Here is a 14,974-nt window from a genome sequence, read left to right as displayed (position 1 = left end):
CGCAGTGTCCAGAAGAGCTTGGGAGCACGCGCAGAGTGAACCCATGAGGGCGTCTAGGCCGGGGTCCCTAGGCGGATCGTAGTCAGCTCGGAGCTAGTCCAGGGGGCAACGGTGCGGAGGCGGTGGGGGAGGGCCCCGCCGCTGGTCTCCCGGGCTCGGGTCGCGAGCGCGCCCGCGTACCCCGTGGGGAGGGGCGGTGGAGGCGCTGCGCCTTTAAGCCCGGGCGCCGGCCCCCGCGGCCCCGCCCCCCGGAGAACGCCTCGGCGCGCGGCCGCCGGAGCCGCCGTTTAATTGGGGCTGTCAGGCCGCGGTGCGCGCGGAGGGCCGGGCGGGCGGGACGGAGGCCGGGAGGCCGGGAGGCCGGGGCGGCGGGCGCGCAGCTCGGCGGGAGGCGGGCGCCCGGAGACGCGGCTGGGGCCCGCGCGGCCGGGGCGCCGTCCCAGGGCAGGGCTGCCCGGCCCCGGCCCCGGGCCGCCCGCGCTCCCCATGAAAAACCAGCTCCGCGGCCCCCCAGCGCGGGCGCACATGTCGACTTCGGGGGCGGCGGCGGCTGGGGGCACCCGGGCGGGGTCCGAGCCCGGTGCGGTGTCGGGGTCCGGCGCAGGCACCGGGGCGGGCGCGGCGACGGGGGCAGGGACCATGCCCTGCAAGAGCGCCGAGTGGCTGCAGGAGGAGCTGGAGGCGCGCGGCGGCGCGTCCTTGCTGCTGCTCGACTGCCGGCCGCACGAGCTCTTCGAGTCGTCGCACATCGAGACGGCCATCAACCTGGCCATCCCGGGCCTCATGTTGCGCCGCCTGCGCAAGGGCAACCTGCCCATCCGCTCCATCATCCCCAACCACGCCGACAAGGAGCGCTTCGCCACGCGCTGCAAGGCGGCCACCGTGCTGCTCTACGACGAGGCCACGGCCGAGTGGCAGCCCGAGCCCGGCGCTCCCGCCTCCGTGCTCGGCCTGCTCCTACAGAAGCTGCGCGACGACGGCTGCCAGGCCTACTACCTCCAAGGTGAGGGCGGCACCGAGACGCCTTACGGGATCGGGGCCCCCCCGCGACTCCCTGACGCCCCCCTTGGAGGCGCTTTCCTCTCCACGCGCTCGGCCTACCCCTCTGGGCGCCACGTCGTCCCCGGCCCGCATCCGCCCTCCTGGAGCCGGGTCCCCACTGTGTCGTTTGGCAGGCGCGGGGCTCCCTCTGCGCCCCCTTTCTCGGCACGATTCGAGTGGGTGGAACAAACTTTCCCCTGCCTGGGGTTTCCTTTTTTTCCTGTTGATGGGGCGACAGTAGTGCCTGGGCTCCAGTGGAGCCCCTCAGAGGTGGAAGGCGCCGCCTCCCAGAACCCTAAAAGCGGCAGGGCGCCCAAGTCCAGCCTAGAATTCGTGTTTCTGGAAGGCCAGGATCAGGAAGGGCACCTTTCATAGCACCATCCTCACCTCCAGCGCATGGAGACCATTTGGGTTGGGGTCTCCTGGATCCGGGAATTGCTCCTTCCACCGGAGAATTGCCGCCTCTAGGAGGCGCTTGGGGCAGGGTATGGGCAGGCTCCATTGCCCTGGCCCGGGTCTCTCGGGACCCCCAGGTCCCTAGCCTGCTGCCCCGGAGCTTGCAGAAGGGAGAGGTAGCACCGGGGGGGCGAGTGGCTGAGGCCGGTGTTTCCAATTAACATTCCAAAATGGCCTCTTGCTGGCAGCGGGGCGGGCGGGAGGGGAGGGGAGGCCTGCGGCACCCTCGGGCGCAGGGCCCATGCCTCGCTGCAAGGGGCTCCCCATTTCTCCTGTCCCTGTATCGCCCCAGTGGCCCTCCCCCGCTGCAGGTCCAAGGCTGGGGGTGGGGCTTGTGTTCTAAGGGAGGGTTCTAGAGAAGTGGAGCCAGGACCCCCTTCAAAAACCTGCCCTTGCTGGAGGAAGGGGCCAGCCAGTACCTTCCAACTACCCTCCCCAGCTGTAGTTTCGGGGCTGGGCAACCACTAGACTCCCATTCAGGAAGCCCAGGACCTCTCTGCCTCTAACTGAGCCAGATGTGGCTCTGGCACCTGTGGTCTCATCTATAAGAGGAGTTTGCCAACCCAGAGGTGCTGGCTAAGATGGGGTTGTCTGCTTTTCTTTACCACTTGGCTGTTACTGAACACCCATGGGTGCTAGGTGTGCGTGGGAGCTGCAGAAGAGGAATTAGCTGGGGCCTGTCCTCAAGTGCCCTAAAGCTGGTGCCATGGCTGGGGGCCCTGAAGTGTTATGGGTACCAGTTTGGAGTCCAGGCACGTCACTTCACCTTCTGGGGCCTCAGTTTCCTTATCTGTGAAGTGGTCATGGTTTAGATGGAGAGAACACGAGAGAGGGCACACGTGTAACATGCTTGGCATGGCCCATGCTGACCGTGGGTGCTGTGGTGTTTGGCGTGCAGAGTCCTGGCCATCTCTGGTCTTGTGCAGCCCATCTGGGCTCTCACCAGCCTCTCACCCAGGCCCTGTCTCACCCCGGACACAGGTGGTTTCAACAAGTTTCAAACAGAGTACTCTGAGCACTGCGAGACCAACGTGGACAGCTCTTCCTCGCCGAGCAGCTCGCCACCCACCTCAGTGCTGGGCCTGGGGGGCCTGCGCATCAGCTCTGACTGCTCCGACGGCGAGTCGGACCGAGAGCTGCCCAGCAGTGCCACCGAGTCAGACGGCAGCCCTGTGCCATCCAGCCAACCAGCCTTCCCTGTCCAGATCCTGCCCTACCTCTACCTCGGCTGCGCCAAGGACTCCACCAACCTGGACGTGCTCGGCAAGTATGGCATCAAGTATATCCTCAATGTCACACCCAACCTACCCAACGCCTTCGAGCACGGCGGCGAGTTCACCTACAAGCAGATCCCCATCTCTGACCACTGGAGCCAGAACCTCTCCCAGTTCTTCCCTGAGGCCATCAGCTTCATTGGTAGGTGCTGTGTGCTGGGCAGGGGGGTGTGGGTGCATCAAGGTGTATGCAGGACTCTGGGTGGCGCCCCCGCCTGACTGGGTACCTCTGGGCGTGTTGAGACCTGTGTGTGCCCTACGTGTGCCAGCGTGTGCCCATGGGTGTACCCAGGCCTACTGTGAGTCACCGAGTCCCTTGGGCCCCTCTACCTGTTGGGGCCTGAGCAGTCTCCTGAGTCCTGAGCTCCCCCTAGCTGACAGCACGTCATGGGCTCTCTGCTGTCCAGCTTGTGTTTTCCTGGCTTAGATGTTGTTTCGGGCTTAGCAAGCTGAAACATCACAGCGCACAGACCTCCCACGGGTCTCACTTGCTCCGCATCACGCCTCAGCACACATGTCTCTCCAGGATGGGGTTGTCATAGTGCCTCTTTGGGCTTTAATGTGGACCTAAGAGGGCTGAAAGGTAGCCCTGGAGCCAGAGGCACACCCCAAACAGGCAGCTATTGAAATGTGGTGACTGCTAGCTCAGTCAGCCTCCAGATGCTCTCTGTAGCCTGTAGGGCTTGCTTGGAGTGTAGGGAGGAGTGTAAGAGAAGGTGGGGGAGTGGAGAAAGGCCTTCCCCAGAGCAGTGTGTCCTGCTGTCTGGCTTAGTGCCCTTCGAGTCCCTGTATCCCCAGCCTCAGCAGACTCGGGTCCCCACTGCTTTCTCCTTGGCCAGCTGGAGGCTGAGACCACAGGTCATCTCCCCTGGCCCAGGGTGCAAGGAAGGGGCACGAGGGCTCAGGATGAATGTAAACGCTCTATCTCTGAGCCTGGTGACCCAATGTTTCTGCCCAGCCTCCAGTGGCAAGGTGTGGGGGTGGCCCGGGCTGTCTTTTCCCGATGGTGGCTGTGTCCAGTGGAGGGCGTTTTGGTGTCAGCTGGGCTGGGCTAGCTTTAACAACAGGAAGTGGGAGGCTTCCCCGCCTCATCCGCTTACTGGGAACCAAAAGTAGGTGCCTGGCTGGGAGGAAGGAAGGAAGCTGAGGCCTGGGGGAGGGGCTGCAACTGGGGCTGCCTGGAGCTTCTCAGCCCTGCCCCCCACCCCCTGGGTCAAGAGGGCTAGGGGTGCTGCCTCAGCATTTGAACTCCCCCAACGAGGGAGGGGAATAGAGAGAGGGAAGCAGGCTTCGCCAGGCTGGGCCTGGCTAGTGGGTACCTTTATCCTTCCTGAAAGCTCCTCCCCGTCTGGGTAGGGGGACCTTTTTCCTCATTTGACAAGTGAAGGAATTGAGGCCCAGGCATCCCTTAGGAGTCAGTGGGACAGGATCAGTCACCAGCTACACCCTGAAAAGGCCAAAAATAAAGCCAGCAGAAACAGACTGTCTTTGGATCACCTGGAGGTGGGTTTGGAGGCCAGGTGTTCCTCACATCCTGGTGTTACCACTGGAGGCTGGTCCCAGCACCCCCTTCTCCCACCCCCAATCTCGAGGTCAGACCACACAGCTCCTCATGAAGCTGCAATGTCTGTCTCCTTGCCAGATGATCCTGCCCCAGTGCCTTAGCCATGGGGCCCCCTGTCAGTCCCTGAGTCTGGAGGAAGCACCTACTGTATGCTTTACTCCTTGGTTGGGAGGGGATGGGAGAGGAAGCTCTGTCAGGACAAAGGCAACGAAGAACAGTGGGTGAACCCGTGTGTCATCTTGTAGGAAGGCATTGATTGCGTGCTAGCTGTGTGCCTGGCTCCTGGAGGGTTCAGAGTCAGGGTGGTGGGGACATCAAGGACCCCATGGCTGCCTCTTGTGAATCTATGTCCCTGGCACAGCTGTGGCACACAGAGAGGCAGCTGCCCCAGGGTCCAGGAGAGATTACAGGACTGAGTTGTTCAGTAGCTCGGCCAGTATTTATTGAGCTTCTATGTGTCAGACAGAGGAGTCTGAGGGTGGCACTGGGGGAAGCTGGGAGGGTTGGAGGGGAAAGGGGACAGGAAGGTTGGCCCCATCCAGTCAGCTGTGGTAGGAGATATCACTGACACATGGGCCTGCTGAGGAAGGTCTAGCAAGTGGCAGGGGTGGGGCCCATTTAAGCACACCTCACTTATGAAGCCCCATCACAAGTGATAGTGTGGCCATCATCCCAGTCCCTGTGTCTTAGGAGCTGGAGTTAAGGCCTTGGGGACTAGCTGGGCAGACGGCAGAGCGAAATGCAGGGCCAGGCCACCTACTTCCTTCCAGAGGAGCCTCCCTCAGGCCACTTTCCTAGAAGACTCTCAGGGACAACCCATGGGAGCGGCTCCAAGAGAACCAGCCCAGCCCCCAGTCCCAGGTCATGGCCTGGCAGCAGCGGGCGCTGAGCTAGGAGGAGCTTCTGTGTGGCCTCGGGCTTGCCACTTTGTCTCTGTGTCTGTTTCCTCGTTGATAAAATGGGCTTACTGGCCATGGTGCAGATGACCCAAGAGGATGCAGGTGACACCCGTGACAGCAGTCGTTAACGCACATGGCAGTGGTAGGACTAGCCATGATCACAGGCATTACAGTAGTTCATGTTTGTTGACCCCTCACTTGGCTCAGGTCCTTATGAGACCACTGTGCATAAATAGGCCCATTTTATAGATGAGGAAACAGACACGGGTGTCCAGTGCCTTGGGGCTAAAGTGTGCAGAGCCCTCTCCACAGCAGTGCTGTTGACCTCTATTCCAAGTTGCTGCCCTACCCACACTGGGCTTGGCCAGGTCCCTCAGGGGTCGGGCAAGACCAGCCAGCGACCATGCTGCCCTCTGTGCCCCAGCCCCACCTGCCCACCCATGTGGGAAGGCTCCTTGAAGGAGGCACCTCCCTGACCCATGCCAATGTGTTTCAGATGAAGCCCGCTCCAAGAAGTGTGGTGTCCTGGTGCACTGCCTGGCAGGCATCAGCCGCTCAGTGACGGTCACTGTGGCCTATCTGATGCAGAAGATGAACCTGTCACTCAACGACGCCTACGACTTTGTCAAGAGGAAAAAGTCCAACATCTCGCCCAACTTCAACTTCATGGGGCAGCTGCTGGACTTTGAGCGGACGCTGGGGCTAAGCAGCCCATGCGACAACCACGCGTCGAGTGAGCAGCTCTACTTTTCCACGCCCACCAACCACAACCTGTTCCCACTCAATACGCTGGAGTCCACGTGAGGCCTGGTGCACGGGGGGCATGGCACCAGGCCCCTGCTCGGCTCTCCACAGGGCTAGGTGGGAGAGCCCAAGCCCGCCACCTCTGGCCTGAGGAACCCCCAGATGTCACCTGTGCCCAGAGGCCCAGGCTGATCGGTGTCGGAGCGCCCCTCACCATCCTTGGGGGCAGGGCCCACAGGCAAGGTCTCCCACTGCAGGGCTTGCTGGAGAGGCCTCGGCTCTTGGACACGTGGCTTTGGGCATCCACCAGGGCCTCATCCTGTCCAGGACGCTCCTTTCTGCTGACGGCCCAGCCAGTTTGGCTGTTTTTTAAAGACACATCCACGGACCTGAGTTTACTTTTTACTTTTGGCAGGTAAATCCAAGCTCCCTGGAGCACAAAGAGTGTTTGAGCTCTTCTTGATTTTTCTTTTCTTTTTTTTTTTTTTTAACAAAAAGTGTTATTTTCAGGCTACATGCAACAGTGGATTGTATAACCCAGTATTTCATCCCTTTCCTGATCCTGCAAGAGAGAGAAATGTTACCAGTTTTGTTTTTCGTTCAATTTCAAAAAGCAAGTATCGTGTTTGTTTTTGTTTTTGTTTTTTAATGGAAAAGACAGACGCCATGTTGACCTTGACCAAATGCGTTTTGCACATGTGTGAAGCCTCTGTTTCCTCAGCGGGCCCTTCTTGAAGGGGTGGCTTACTGCTCTTCAGGTATTGGGACCCCCGGTCGTGCCGCCTCCCACCCTTGGCCCAGTCTGACTTAGCCCTGCATTCGCCTGTGATGACTGCTGCAAGTTGTGATTGGTGGGCTGGATGGTGGTCTTTGCATTTTCTGCCGTCTCATCCATCCCTCTGGTGGTCCCTGCAGACCTCCCTGAGGCAGAAGGTGGGGAACCTGGGGCCCTGCCGCTGTCCCCCAGGAGGTGGGCCGCAGGGGGCTGCCAGGCAGTAGCATTAGCCCTCTGGGGTCAGCCCCTAAGAAGGCCTGGGCTCTGAGCCCTTTTATATACTTAGCCACTACTTCTGTCTGTCTGTCTGTCTCTCTTCCTCTCCCTCTCTTTCTTTCTCTCTCCCCCACTCCCTCTCTCTTCCTTTTCTCTCTCTTGTTGTAACTGGGAGTGGAGGCCCAGTGGCTGGGGAGACCTTAGGTGGTGGGGCCCAGCCCGACCTCCAGGTTCTTCCTTCTCCCTAGCTGTCGCTTTGGTCTGGCCACTCCCAGCCCCCTTGTCCCCTTGGAAGCTTGCCCTGCCCTCATCTTGCCCATGCCTTCTACTGCCAGGAGACTTGCACCCATTTCAACCCTAGGGCGGGGGCAAGTGGGGCAAGGATTGACCAGCAGAAGGGGGGTAAGGCTCTGTTCACTTCCCCCTGCCTCCACAGAACGAAGCCACGGATTCTGTTATCTTCCTCCAGTTTTGTTCCTTCTCCAGCCTCAGTTCCACCAGGTGTCAGGACTGCATGGGGGCCTGGGGCAGGCAGAGGAGTCAGGCCAGGGTCCCTGACGGAGCAGCACTCAGCATGTGAGTGAGGCCACAGAAAAACTCTGCCCCACTGCTTCTTACCTCACGGGGGTGGCTTTCAGGGATTCTTTAGGGCAGCAGATTAAAATCTTGCCACAGTCGAGAAATTGACAACAAGCTTCCATGCTGTACATGGTTCTCTTTTTCTCTCTTTTATTTTTAAAAAGAAAACCCAGAAAGATGTACCAGATTTGTGTAAATGAGGGTATGCCAGAAGGTGGCCAGTTTTGCTTTATGATCTTATGAAGGAAGATTTGTGACCCTACAAATATATATACACACACATACATATATATATATATCCCGAACCAACAACGGGACTTTGTTTATATTGCAAATAAATATTATTTTTTCTTTAAAATGAGTCGTGTCCGATAAGGGCTTGGGGCCTGGGAAGGAGGGGAAGGAGTGCTGTCGACAGGCATCCTAGTGCCTGCTCTGTGTGAGGCACTGGCCTGGTTCTGCTTGGGGTCTGCTGGCCACTTAGACTAATCAAGGTGCCCCGCAGATGGGAGGGAGCAGCCACAGTTTCTGGATGAACTGGGGCAGGTGGCATTTCCCCAGCCCTTAGGCACTGGCAGGCAGAGGCATCAGGGCTTTCTCTGTGGGCTTCTGCTGAAATCAAGGCTTGGAGAGGTTGTATATACCAAGTTCACACAACTGAGTCCTGACTCGCCCTTCATTGTCCGAGGCTGTCTGCTTAGGCATTTCCCAGATTGCAGCCCCTAGGACCCTAACTATTTCTCTTGCTGCCATGTGGGTGAGAGGGGAATGTGCATTCAACCCTGCCCCTGCAGGTCCTGAGATGTCAGTGCGTAGTGACAGGTCAGCCCTTCTTTGCTTCTTAAGGGCTGGGTGGCCTTGGACAGGTCCCTTAGGCCGATTGCACCTGGTTCCTGAGTGCTTTTCAGCTTTGTGGCATGACGAGCACATTATTGGCCTGGGCTCACAGGGAGGAATCAGCCGTGCTCAGGCGTGTACAAGGAAGGGTGGGCATGGGCCTCTGTCAAGGCTCCCCTGGGGGTGGGGGTCTAAGCGAGGCCCTGGGCTAGAGCAGGGAGGAGGTCTGGAGAAGGATGGGGGCCACAGTCTGGGGAAGTGAGGCCCCAGTGGACAACAAGCCCCGAGTTACAGATCAGGAAATGGAGGCTCCAGAGTGGCTTAGGTCTCCCTTGCCTCTGGCTGGATCAGGTGAGCCCCAGTCAAGGACTTAAGAGGCCTGGAAGCTGACTCAGTTTCCCCATTTCTGACATTCCCCAGCTCTATCCCTTCAGCAAACTGTGTGATCAGCACTGAGCTGGATCCAGGTGGAAGGTAGGTAGGTAGGGCCGAGAGGGTGAGGGCGGCTCAGCCTGGGACTTGCTCTGTTGGGGTGCCCAGGCTCTCCTCTTCTCTCCCTCATCTCTGCTCTTCAGTTAGTCTGCACCAGAACACAGTCACAACCATCATGCGCAGCCTGTGGAGAGGGGTAGAGGGCAGGTTCTGCCCACTGTGGGGCCTGGGTGCAAATCTCAGCTGTGTGACTGCAGTCCCTCAGTTCTACCCCCTAACACTCCCATGTGGAGCGTGGAAGAATCCTGCCGCTCAGCCGGCAGGCCTCTGTGGGTGGGAGGGGGCTTCTTGCTGCATCCTCGACAAGGGGGCGGTGCTGCTGTTGCTCCTGGGCTCCCTCAGGGCCCTGTTCCTTCTGTGCCAGGGGCAGGCAAAGGGGGTGGGGGCCTGAGCAGGCAGAGACTGGGCCTTTGTTCCCTCCTGCTGCCCTCGCCCAGGCCTGGGGAAGCCCGCGGGTGCTGGGCTGGGGGCTGGGCCCTCGACAAACCGAGTAAGTGCCTGGCAGTGCCAGCGTGCCCAAGCACAGGACGGGGTGGGGGTGGGAGTGGCAGCCGCCTCCTGAGCCAGCTCTTCAGACGGAGGACTGGGAGTGCCTGAAGAGGGCCAGCCCCGCCACTTACCCCTGTGCACTCTGGGGCCAGTGGTCTCTCTGACCGTCTGTGTCCTCCTTACCTGTAGAAATTCCTACCTCAGCACTGGGCCTGGCTAAGGTTCCCTGCTGGGGGACAGAGGGCCAGGTCATGGCTGAGAGGCTGGGGCCCTGGGTCCTTGCTCTGTGACCTTGGGCCGGGCCACGCTTACTGGACTGTGGTCCCCCACCCCCGGGTTTTGGGCTCCCACCTCATGGCCCCGTGTCCTGAGCTCCTCCTATCCCACCCCGTTTCTGCCATGCTCTCCCCTGCGGGCCCTGCTTGCTTCAGGCCATCTGTGGCTGAGGCCCTGAGCGCAGCCGTCCTGAGCTCTTGGATACTTGGCTCTCTGGGGGTGCGCCTGCTTTATCTCTGTCCCCAGTCCTGTTGCTCTCTTGAGCCTGTTTGCCTCCTTGGTCCCTGTTTCTGCCTCTGTTTCAGCCTGGACCCCAGGGAGCTGCTGGTCCACTCCTTAGCCGCTTAGTGTTCCCATGGGAGGAGGATCCAAGACACTTACTCACTTGCACATTCATCCAGCAGCCATTTCCTGTGCCGGCTGGGCAGTCCCAGGGAGGGAACATGCCCGAGGGAAGCTCGGTGATGTCACACTGGGTGGCAGGATAATGGGGCCCTCAACTTGTCCTCTGATAAATGAATCAAGTGCAACATGAGGACTGACTAAGGCTGGATACGAGGAAGCACTTGGAGTGCTGTGGAGTGATGACCTTGAAGGGGTTCCGACAAGACCGCAGGAGAGATGAACATTTCCCTAGGGTGGTCCCGCTCTGAGCCTGGGGGCAGAGGGAGCCCTCAGGAGAGGGCCCTGCTCTGCCTGCCACCCCCACAGGGCCCCTCCCCAGAGGAAAGTCATTCCTCATGAATGGACCAGGGTGGGGGTAGGTGGCAAGCCTGCACTGGAGCCTGCCCCTCCCTGCTACTGCCCATATGCTGTGCACCTGGGCCAACACCATGACTGCACTGTACCTCCCTCTGTGTCAGAATGGATGTGTCTGGGACACCAACACCTACCCCCAGATCCTTGGCAGAAGCCAGAGGGCCTGATATGGGAGCCAGCTTTCTCTGTGGGGAGCACAGTAGCATGTTAACCTCTGGGTGCCCCGATGGAGGGTGTTCAGGTCCTGATCCTTGACATCTTTTCCCCTGCTTTCTTTGGGCCCCACCAGGACACAGTGCTCTCACCTGATTCCTGAGACCCAGCTGACCTGACAGCCCTGGGAAGGCTCGGAATCACTCTGCTTCCCAGCCCTGTGCTGATGGGGAAGGTGAGGTTTGCAGAGGGGTGTCATAGAGTGAGGCAAGGTAGAAGCTGGGCCCCCCACCCTGCTGCCCTGAGGCTTTTCACTAGGCCCTGGCTCTGTGAGGGACCAGACACACACACACACACACACACACACACACACACACACACACACACAGCTTTGCCATCCTCTGACTAGACAAGCCCATGCAGGTCTCATAGCAATGGAGGAGCCGCCTGCCTGTGACTGTAGCCTCCTCTCATCAGGGTGTGTCCTGGGTGAAGTCATCCCTTTCCAGGTATGGTCATTAAAGACTATCATTAGCAACTCTTAGAGGCCTTGGCCCCATTGTCTCTGGCTGGGTCAGATGAGCCCCCACAGGTGACCGTGACACAGACTCCGGCCCCTTGCTAGAACCTCTCTTTGCCCAGGCAGCCAGCCCCCTTCCCAGGGCTGTCCTATTGCACACCTCCAGGGGCCATTGTCTGCCGTGTAGCTTCCGTGCATGTGTGGGGTCTCCACACGCCTCCCTCCATGCCTTCAACTCCTCCTCTGGCCTCAGGGCTGCAGGCAGAGGAGAAGCTGCAGTGCCTTTCCACAGGGCGTCATGGGCCAGGGAGGAGCCTCTTTAGGGGACAGGGGAGCCCCTAGAGGGCATCAGGCACAGGGCTGATGGGGTCTGGCTGTCACAATGAAGATCTAGTTGGTGAGTGAGAGCGGCCTGAAAGGCAAGCACGCAGGCCAGGGGACAGGGAGGAGGCCAGGACAGTAGTTGAGGGTGGGTCAGGAGTGCAGGAGAGGGTGTGGGAAGGACACATCTGCAGACCAGCAGGACTTGGGCCCCATGGGAATCAAGACCCATGGTGTGAACAGAGGGTCCCAGCTTGTCTGATGCCACATCCACAGCCTGAAAGCCAGCCGCTGTGCCTCGCAGAAGGATTAAGCTTAGCCCGGGCATGCGTGGGCCCACGGGACCCCGAGCCCCCACTCACCTCCCCTGAGGGAAGCTTGCCTCACCCTCATTGTGCCACCACATGCTAGGCGCCCAGGGAGAGCCAAGGGGCCCCAAGATCCTTAAGCATCCCGGAAATCCCCCAGGACAGCACAGCCCTGACGGCCCATCTCAGAGCCTCCGTTTCCTCATCTGTACAGTGGGGATAAGAATTGCCAATTCAAGAGGAGAGAGCAGGATGAAGGGCCTGTTGCTCACCTAGACCTCTGGAACAGGAGCCCAGGTGAGTTCATTTAGCTGTGGCATCCCCACCCCTGCTGAGGGGCACCTCTCCGGCCCAACTATTGTCAATTTGCTGTGTGATCTCGGACAAGCATCCTCCCCCGTTCAGTTCTCCAATTCCCTGTTTCCACTGATGAGAGATAGAATAATGACCCTGAGGTATCTGGCCCTCAGATTCAGCACCACACCCCTTTGAGCCTGCCTCTGGTCCCCCAATTCACATGCCCCAAACCTAGTTCTCTCCTCACCCCACAGAACCTAGCATGGGGGCTTGGGATGAGGCTCCCGGTGGAGGAACTTCAGGAGCAAAGGCCCAGCTCACACTTCTCCCCAGACCCCTGGCACCAGGCCCCTGCAGCCCTATTCCCTGGCCGCTGGGAGAGAGGCAAGCTGGATACCACTGTCCCTCTCCGGTTGCTGGGACTCAGGTGGTCTCACCAGCACCTCTGGGCAGGGAGTCTGGGTGTGGTTCTTCTGCATCTCAGATTCTTTCCCTGGGCCTCATGCCCAGAAGTGGCATTTCTGGGACAAACACCTCTGCTTCCATTTTTCCAGACTGGCTTCTGAAAGGAAGGCAGAGTTGTTTGTCTTTTACGTTCAGCTATTACTGTTGCTGATTTAGAGAAGCCACGTGTTGGCAGTGCCAGGAACACGGCAGGGGCCCAGGACAGCTCTGGGGGCTGAATCATTCCTCGGCGTGAGGTCCTGCCATGGCTGCCCCTCATGCCTGGCCCTGCCTGGGATCTGTTCCGATGTAGTCGGTCACCTGGCAGTTCAAATTGCAGTAAGAGCCATAATAATAACACACAGCCATGGCCCTTGTGCTGGGCCAGGTGTCCTGCAGGCTTTACATGATAAACTCACTTAATCTCCCCAGCAGCTCTCGGAGGGGGTGCTGGATTATCCCACATGGACAGATGAGGAAGCCAAGACAGAGAACTGCAAAGCCATGTGTCAGGAAGGGGCCCCACTGGGGTCTGGGCACAGGTCTGGCTGCCTTGAGAGTCCCTGCTCTCAACTACCCCAGGCCTGAGAGGTCAGGAGACCTTTGGGTTTTGACCCCCTCCCATCCCTGACACCAGCTGGGCTCCCACCCATGCCAGCCCGAGGAAAGCAGCATGTTGTGGGAAGGAGCCCAGAGCTCCCTTTCTGAAGGGACTGCGATGCACCTGTAGGTTACCTGGGTGGGGCAGGGGAAATGGAAGAGAAGGGCTGGCAACAGCTGGGGAGGCTTGGGAGGGAGTGTCCAGTCAGGGCTGTCCTCCTGGAGTGCACAGGCTGGAGGGGCAGAGAGTCAGGGACACCCAGTTCCAACAGGTAAGGTAGTCTGGGGGCATCTCCCAGAAGGGGACATCTTCTAGTGGAGATGAACCTCTTGCTGTTCCTGCTTCCAGCCTTTGTGCATGCTATTTCCTCCCCCTGGAATATTCTCCACCTGCCACCACCCCCTTCAATTGGCTCCCTCTTTTCTTTTCTTTTCTCTTCTCTTTCTTTCTTTTCTTTTCTTTCCTCCCTCCCTCCCTTCCTCCCTCCCTTCCTCCCTTCCTTCCCTCTTTCTCTCTCTGTCTCTTTCTCTTCTTTCTGTCTTCTTTTTTTGACAGAATTTTGCTCTTGTTGCCCAGGCTGGAGTGCAATGGTGTGATCTCGGCTCACTGCAACCTCCACCTCCCAGGTTCAAGCAATTCTCCTGCCTCAGCCTCCTGAGTAGCTGGAATTACAGGTGCCCACCACCCACCCTGCTAATTTTTGTATTTTTAGTAGAGATGGGGTTTCACCATGTTGGCCAAGCTGGTCTTGAACTCCTGACCTCAGATGATCCGCCTGCTTCGGCCTCCCAGAGTGCTGGGATTACAGGCATGAGCCACTGTGTCTGGCTTCTTTTCTTTTCTTTCTTTCTTTTCTTTTCTTTCTTTCTTCTTTCTTTCTTTCTTTCTTTCTTTCTTTCTTTCTTTCTTTCTTTCTTTCTTTCTTTCTCTCTCTCCTTCTCTCTCTCTCTCTCCTTCCTTCCTTCTCTCTCTCTCTTTCTTTTTTTTTTTTTTCCAGAGTCTCGCTCTGTCACCCAGGCTGGAGTGAATGGTGCGATCTCGGCTCACTGCAAGCTCCGCCTCCCAGGTTCACACCATTCTCCTGCCTCAGCCTCCCGATTAGCTGGGACTACAGGCGCCTGCCACCATGCCTGGCTAATTTTTTTTTTTTTTTTTTTTGGATTTTTAGTAGAGATGGGGTTTCACCATGTTAGCCAGGATGGTCTCGATCTCCTGACCTTGTGATCCACCCGCCCTGGCCTCCCAAAGTGCTGGGATTACAGGTGTGAGCCACTGCGCCTGCCTGCCTGCCTGCCTGCCTGCCTGCCTGCCTGCCTTCCTTCCTTCCTTCCTTCCTTCCTTCCTTCCTTCCTTCCTTCCCTTTCTTCCGTTCTTTCGTTCTTTCTTGACATAGTCTCATTCTGACACCCAGGTTGGAGTGCAGTGGCACGATCTCGGCTCACTGCAACCTCCGCCTCCCGGGTTCAAGTGATTCTCCTGCCTCAGCCTCCTGAGTAGCTGGGATTACAGGCATGAGCCCCCACGCCCAGCTAATTTTTGTATTTTTTGTAGAGATGGGGTTTTGCCATGTTGGTCAAGTTGGTCTAGAACTCCTGACCTCAAGAGATCTGCCCACCTGGGATTACAGGTGTGAACCACCACGCCTGGCCTGTCTGCTCTTTCCCTGAGTTTAGTGCACATGTCTCCTCCTCCAGGAAGCCTTCCCTCACCTTGTCCCCCAGCTGGGGTTCTGGTGCCTCCTCTGGCTCCCATGGCCCTCTGTGCAGGCCCATCCCTGGAGGTCTTGGTGGCCAGGGTGCTGTGTCCAGCTGGACATCATCAGCACCCCTGGCCATATGTCTGGGACACCTCTGGGAACTTACTTAGCTCTGGGTATCAGACCTGTGTGACTTGTGCACAAAGAGGTGTTGCATGGGGCCCCTGAGTATC

At 58.8% G+C, this 14,974-nt stretch overlaps 1 protein-coding gene across 1 annotated transcript; it reads left to right on the top strand.

Moving 5' to 3' along the window:
* The first annotated feature begins 378 nt into the window (after positions 1–378).
* DUSP7 (dual specificity phosphatase 7) lies at positions 379–7,906 on the top strand. Its single transcript, XM_003818772.5, has 3 exons — positions 379–1,003; positions 2,479–2,913; positions 5,731–7,906. The coding sequence occupies exons 1-3, from the start codon at positions 487–489 to the stop codon at positions 6,036–6,038; spliced, it is 1,260 nt and encodes a 419-aa protein (XP_003818820.2). The 5' UTR covers positions 379–486; the 3' UTR covers positions 6,039–7,906.
* Positions 7,907–14,974: the final 7,068 nt, after the last annotated feature.

This window comes from Pan paniscus, chromosome 2, assembly GCF_029289425.2.
Source record: "Pan paniscus chromosome 2, NHGRI_mPanPan1-v2.0_pri, whole genome shotgun sequence".
Lineage (NCBI taxonomy): Eukaryota > Metazoa > Chordata > Mammalia > Primates > Hominidae > Pan > Pan paniscus.
This window is presented reverse-complemented; position numbering and strand designations above follow the sequence as displayed.

Bases quoted from the DNA above. Each gene is read 5' to 3' on its own strand.
- DUSP7 (XM_003818772.5), top strand. From the start codon at position 487: ATGAAAAACCAGCTCCGCGGCCCCCCAGCGCGGGCGCACATGTCGACT. The intron at 1,004-2,478 runs GTGAGGGCGGCA...CCCCGGACACAG, and splicing joins CCAGGCCTACTACCTCCAAG to GTGGTTTCAACAAGTTTCAA. The intron at 2,914-5,730 runs GTAGGTGCTGTG...AATGTGTTTCAG, and splicing joins TGAGGCCATCAGCTTCATTG to ATGAAGCCCGCTCCAAGAAG.